Source organism: Dermacentor andersoni, chromosome 6 (genome assembly GCF_023375885.2).
Source record: "Dermacentor andersoni chromosome 6, qqDerAnde1_hic_scaffold, whole genome shotgun sequence".
In the NCBI taxonomy this organism is placed as follows: domain Eukaryota; kingdom Metazoa; phylum Arthropoda; class Arachnida; order Ixodida; family Ixodidae; genus Dermacentor; species Dermacentor andersoni.
In genome coordinates, this window is record NC_092819.1 from 17,713,833 (window position 1) to 17,719,832 (window position 6,000).

The 6,000-nt window shown below is 54.0% G+C and overlaps 1 protein-coding gene across 3 annotated transcripts; it reads right to left on the reverse strand.

Annotated features, from left to right (window-relative positions):
- Positions 1-767: 767 nt before the first annotated feature.
- On the reverse strand, positions 768-4,645 carry LOC126521284 (uncharacterized). Of its 3 annotated transcripts, none has more exons than XM_050169938.3 (6): positions 4,166-4,643; positions 3,869-4,100; positions 3,354-3,455; positions 2,877-2,964; positions 2,631-2,810; positions 768-2,145 (listed from the first exon to the last, which is right to left on the reverse strand). In XM_050169938.3, the coding sequence occupies exons 1-6, from the start codon at positions 4,210-4,212 to the stop codon at positions 1,430-1,432; spliced, it is 1,365 nt and encodes a 454-aa protein (XP_050025895.1). In that variant the 5' UTR covers positions 4,213-4,643; the 3' UTR covers positions 768-1,429. The 3 variants fall into 3 exon arrangements, with proteins under 3 accessions (XP_050025895.1, XP_050025897.1, XP_050025896.1); XM_050169940.3 differs by having other exon boundaries at positions 4,007-4,100; positions 4,166-4,635; XM_050169939.3 differs by lacking the exon at positions 3,354-3,455 and having other exon boundaries at positions 4,166-4,645.
- Between the last annotated feature and the right edge of the window lie 1,355 nt (positions 4,646-6,000).

Below are 6,000 nucleotides of genomic sequence, written 5' to 3' on the forward strand. Positions count from 1 at the left end.
AGTTATTTGGGAAGGCTGTGAAACGTAAATCGTTGAAAAGATATCAGTGGGGCCTTTCCAGCGGGAGCACCTTGAGATTTCGAAACATTGAAATAATGAGAAAGGCGCTCAATTTCCCACCCACCCCACACCCGCTGGGTACATATACCTGGCACCTAGACTACACTGTGGGAGTAGAAAATGTATGAAATCATTTTATTGTATCTGCAGGTTTCAAAGCTTTCTCATGCCTGAATATCAGAAAACAAATTGAGATTATTTCTTGACAGAGTAGCCTTATGTTAACATTTTATAGCTAAGGCCGTAATGAAAGGCCGTACAGTACAGAAGCCTCAAAAGGCAATTGTGCTTTCTAGGCACTTGCAATGCATGCTCAAAGAGAAGTTAGTTTTCAGGCCAGCCTTTCAAGTGTTTAAAAAGCGCAGGTCAGATCTAGGCTATTAGTAGGCTCGTCCATTATTGCCTTTTCCTTCCTACATTGTCACCCACGTTTACTCTTCCTTTCCCTCCTCCGCCAGTGCAGAGTAGCTAGATGGAGGAATGTGCGTAAGGCAGAACTCTCAGCTTTTCTTATCGGACTTCTCTCTAGGCAACTACAAGTTTGACTATTGGAGCGAATTTACCATGTACCAAGCATATATGGAAAACCACCCACTTTATCAAGTTACCAATAGCTGGTAACATAGCTTGAGGTTATATACTAAATGGTTATTGCCCATCAAGGCCACACACAGTGGGGCAATAGAGTAAAATAGAAAAAGACGAGGTCCAACAGGGCTGCCTTTATTGGTGGACATGCACTCGCAAACAATAAACTCGGCAAACTCAACAACAGCATAAATAGGGAGCAATAAGTTAAATTGGTTGCCTGTCCAGGGACAAAAAATTAAAATGTGGGAACAGGAAGGCACAGGGCTAATGAACTGGACTAGCTTCTGCATTTTGTACAGAGTGCAGGGACTGCTTGCCTCACAGTGTTGATCAAGGCGACAAGGAATGCCGAGAAGAGGCGCATGCCTTGCGACTACCTTCGAAGGTAAAAGGCCTCAAAGGACAAACATGAGAAGTTGATGGCTTATGCAGGAAGTGACTGGATGTTTCCTGCCCTGTCGAGATCTCTTGGACAGTGGTTACCTCGCGCAGTGATGAACTTGTGCCCCGAACTGAAAAAAAAAATCATTTATGAAGCTGTACAACCAACACTGTTGACTGTGTGTTTGTATGCAAATGCAGCAGAGATGTGAAGCCTGTGGCTAGTTTGAAACAATGGTGGAGCATGATGGTTCAATGTCAACACATGTTTAGCCTGCCAAAAAAAGCACCCTCCCTTTTGTTGGGCATCTTTCTGGGCAGTCGTGCTCCTTCTCAAAAGTAAAAACTGAGCTTAAGCACTCTGTACGCAACGCATCACCTAGGTGTGAGGTGTCCATCAGGCATAGCCATTGGGCTCGCCCGTGCGGAGGCGCCATGGGCACTGTGACCACGGGGGTGGGCCTAGCACACGTTGCCGGCCAAAGTGCACAGAGATGCTGACTGGGTGCAGAGGGCTGGGGTCATCGCCCATGCACGAAAAGGCAGGTCCAACGACGGCGGGGTCTAGGGTCACGGGAATGTAGTATGCGCCGCGTGGGTGCAATGCAAATGCAGCAACACCAGGTGGCGCAGGGCTACCGGCTGGCTCAGGGGGAACTTCGGGAGGAGGTGCTGATACAGTTAATCTGGTGGGACTTTGGGCAGGTGCCAGCGGTCCCTGGGTGTGGGAGTGACGCCGCTGCTCCTCGGTGGGGGTGGAATTCCGTTCAATAGTACTCCACTGAGCATCCTTGTGGAAGCGGTCTTTGATGTCATTTTTGAACTTGTAGGTCTCCTCAGTTGGGGCTGGAGTCACAGGCATCGGTTTTGGGAGAAGATAGTCAGAGCGCCGCATGACCTCTTGTACACTAAGACCTGGATTCTGCAACATTTCTCTCAACTGACTGACGGAAGAGCAGGACGACGAGGATGAACACGAGTTGTCTGGGTGCGGAGCTGTCGGTTCTTGCTTTGGTTGGCGATCCGGGTTGTTCCTTAGCCGCTCGAGAAGGGGCTCAGGCTCTGTCGGCGTGTCCTCATCAGAAAGCATCAGGCCTGATGGGAAGCATGGCCCTGCAGATTAATGAGCATGTCAATAAAACAACCCCTTTCAACTTGGTCTATTTCATGTTGCTTTCCAATTTCAGCACTGTAATTATGACAATTCAACCAACTAGCCCATCTGACATTCACTATGCATTGGTACATAATGTCAACAGTGCAGTTAAGAGGGGCCATTAAACATTAAGACACTTTGGACAGCACTGGCTGCATAGAGAAAAATAATTACAATATCTGTCAATAGCATTCTGTTGCTAACACAGAGTTTATTTGTTTTTGCATGCACCAACCCTCTGTCAATTCTAAATAGCAGAGCTACAAGCATGCACAACGACTGGCCTTTAGTTGCATCAAGGCATTGACTTCGGCAGAATCTGGTGAGCACTGCAACAATGCAAAACTGGTCATTGCCCTTCTCCGCTACGAGAAATTTGCATACCCCAAATCTTCTTTGCCACTGCATGCCCATAGCGCTGCCTTTCTGTTGAGATGCTCACCAGCTCCAGAGATCTTGTCGAAGTGCTTCTGCAGGTGGGCAACCAGCCGTAGGCACATGTCGTCCCCCGCACCATCCAGGTCCACAAGAAAGCGCGCCGTTTCCGAGAGGCACTCCTGGAAGCCCAGCCGGTACTGGAGCCGGTGGTCGCTGTCCACCCTCTGGACTACTTCACAGGTGGCTGTGGTGGGGGAAAGCCAGCACTGCAGAAGGGAAGGGTAACGACAGTGTCTGCACATTTACTTACTGGGGTCCTTGCAGGAGTGTGCCTGCAGGTGCCGCAGGTGTTTGATGGCCATCTCGATGATCTCTGTCTTCTCAATGCGGCCTCTGCCCTGCAAATGGGGACACCAGGGAGGGTGAAGGCCCGAGGATGGCACGCTGCTAGGGACGGCCCACATGCGGCGCTCTCTCGGTGCTTTGGCGGGCAGCTGGGCAGATGCTTTTTTTTGGACAAGAAACGTGTGACGTGACGACACAAGACATTTACGTTTGATGCCGGCCTACAGGAGCAGTGCGTTCACCTGCTGCAAGAAAGGCCGCTCTCTCGCCGCATCTGTGCTGCGGCGCACGTGCACTGTGAGAGAGAGCACACAGCTGCCGGACTTCACCGAGCGAGACGACACACAAGCGAGACAAGCATCTGAGCGGGCGGCCAATGCGCGAGGGGGCGCTCCATGTGGGCCGGTGGTAGCCCGTGGGTGCGCGCGAGTGCGGCAGCTACCTTCTTGAGGTAGACGGCTGGAATGAGGCGGCTCAGGTCGGCCAGGCAGTTGTTCATGCGGTCTCGGCGACGCTTTTCGATGATCCGGTGAGACATGGGGTCCTGCGCGCCGTGCATCCAGAACGTTAGCATAAGTGGGGCCGCCGGCGCCCCGGGCGGTGCCGGCATGCACGTGCGACCCGGAATAGAGGTGCGGCCCCCTATTTTCGGGGCGCGCCCATTCCGAGCCGCGGGTGTCGGGTTTCGGCCACGTGAGCGGCAGCGCGCGACCTTGGCGCGGTCGGCGCAGGATCGATTCGTCTGACCGTCCCGGAAGAAGCGCCAAGGAGAGCCGGTCGGGCCAGCGCCGATGGCTCTCTCGCGCGAGCAGCCGCCACGTGACGGCGGCCGAGTCACGTGCGACGGCCTTCGGCGCGTCCTTGGCGCGACCGGGCGGCGGTAAACAAGTAGAGGAAGTGATAAAAGAGAATGCCCAGCAGCAGGGCGCGGCTGCGGTGTGTAGTCGCAGCACTCACTCTGCCGAAGCGGTGGTGCCCTCGATCCCAGTCCAAGCGGCGGGCTCCTGGGCGGGGGCGTCCGCAGCTTGGACTGCAATCCTGGGCACCACGTCTCCCGCAGAGGCTCGTCCAGGCCCTCCTGCTGGGCACACTCACCCGGGCGGCCTTCTTGCGGCCCAGCTCCTCGGCGTCCTCGAGCATGTCGCCCGCCTGGGGCCGCCGCCGCTCCAGGGCGCAGAAGTTGAGGCTCCTGCGCGAGCACCGACGCAGCTCAGAGCGCGGCCGGCAAACGCGCGCGCGCACACGGGGCCTCACCGCTGTTCCATTTTGAGCCGTAGCGCTTGCTCCCAGCCGGCGTCCATTGCGCTACTCGCGCCGCTGCCGTGTGCCACGATAGCCAACCTGCGCTCTGCCGCCGTCGAGGTCTGCTGCGGCGCCGGTCACGCGGCGCGTCACGCCGCCGCTCACGTGCCAGCGCTGACGTCAACGCCTCACGCGACCCGCTGCGTGCGCCGGCGAGCGGAAACAGCGCCGCAGCCGGCGACGCTCTCCCCCTCCGCGCCAGCAAAAGTGCGGTCGCGTGCACCTGCCTGCGTGCGTGCGCGCCCGCCCGTCCGCCCTTCACTTGCGCTGCGTCGACAGGTGGAGCCACCGGCGGGGTCCCGCAATGGACTCCTCACCCCCCACGGCGGCATATGTTGCGGCAAAACACCGCACATATGTCGTCTGCCGCTATTGGACTAAACTGTCGAGGCCGCCACGCGAGGCACGTATTTAACAGCTGTAGCCCGAATAATGGATTGCGTTCGCCGAGCGCGTTCCCAGCCATTCATGAGCTTGTCGCCGCAGCCCTATTTGGACAGGAGAGCGAAGCGCGCGCCTGATTAGACGAGGCGCGCTCTTCTTTATTCGCGCTTTATCTTTGCCCGAAGGAGAGCCACTCGGCGATATCGGCGCGTCGGAATGAATTCCGGCGCAGCTAGACGTTTCTACGTGCCCATTGTCGAGAGGGCAATCCCCTAAACACGTGCACGTGCTCGGCCTTTTTCTTCCTCCCTCTCTTTCGTACTTGCTTGCGGCTGATAAGCAGTTATTGCGCATCTGGAGAGATACAGCCAGCTGCTATAAAAGTAACGCGCGGACAGACCGGAAGCAACGCTCTCAAGTGCAACGCGCTTTTGCTCACACAGCGAGAAAAGCACTCTAGCTTGCAGACGAGAGTTCGGCGAAGACGTACATTAGTGCTCCGCGTAAATGAGTATGTCGCACCTTTTCGTTATATAGATGTAAAAATAAGTGCTACATTCAGAGGTGCACTGAACTGCTTTCACAACAGGTGTCAGAAAAGCAAAAAACAAAAGAGTTGAAACATGAGCGGCCGGGTTATGACGGTCGCGAATATAGTGCGCTACATATACAGGTCGAGATTCAGGTCATTCGCTTGATATACGGGTCCCAACCTTACAACTACCAAGAAGAATACTGAATCGAATCAGCGCCACGGTCTGAAACCTTTGCATCGTGTTTCTTTCCTCTCCCCCCATCCCTTCTTATTCTGGTGTTGCTAGTGCCCTAGAGCATTTACCGTTATACCAGCTATATCATCGTTAACGGCGCAACCATCGCACACAAACACGCGCACACAATTTCCGTGCTGCCTTCTGTTACACGCGGCAAACACAGCAATAAAGTTAGCTGGAGAAAACGACGCGTTAAGCGTGTATACAAAACCCAACTGTAGGTCCGAGCATGAAATTTGAGATAACTACGGGGATAAACTCAGCCCGCATGCTTGACGAAAGTTGCTGGTTATATTCCTCAATATAGTATCTTGTTTCGGCGGAAAAGCTTTCATAACAATTTGAGACCCACAGTTGCTGGGCTACAAAATAGTTGCAGGTAATTGGGCATGCGGCAGTGCCGCAGTTTGCGGAATATCCCGCATCATTCACAGCGAAATGCAACAAAACCAGCGTAGTTGGTCCAAAATTAAGGTAAACAACGCCCCCCATCACCTTTTAAGAGGAAGCTTTAGCTCGGGCCCAACTCCGACGCGGCCTATTCAAATAAATGTAAAACGCAAAAACGTTTTTGTGAGATAACCCCTGGACCGATTTTAATGAAATTTGTTGCATTTGAGATAAAGTTAA

Bases quoted from the DNA above. Each gene is read 5' to 3' on its own strand.
- LOC126521284 (XM_050169938.3), bottom strand. From the start codon at position 4,212: ATGGACGCCGGCTGGGAGCAAGCGCTACGGCTCAAAATGGAACAGCG. The intron at 4,101-4,165 runs GTGAGGCCCCGT...GTGCTCGCGCAG, and splicing joins CGGCTCAAAATGGAACAGCG to GAGCCTCAACTTCTGCGCCC. The intron at 3,456-3,868 runs GTGAGTGCTGCG...CACGGCGCGCAG, and splicing joins GGCACCACCGCTTCGGCAGA to GACCCCATGTCTCACCGGAT.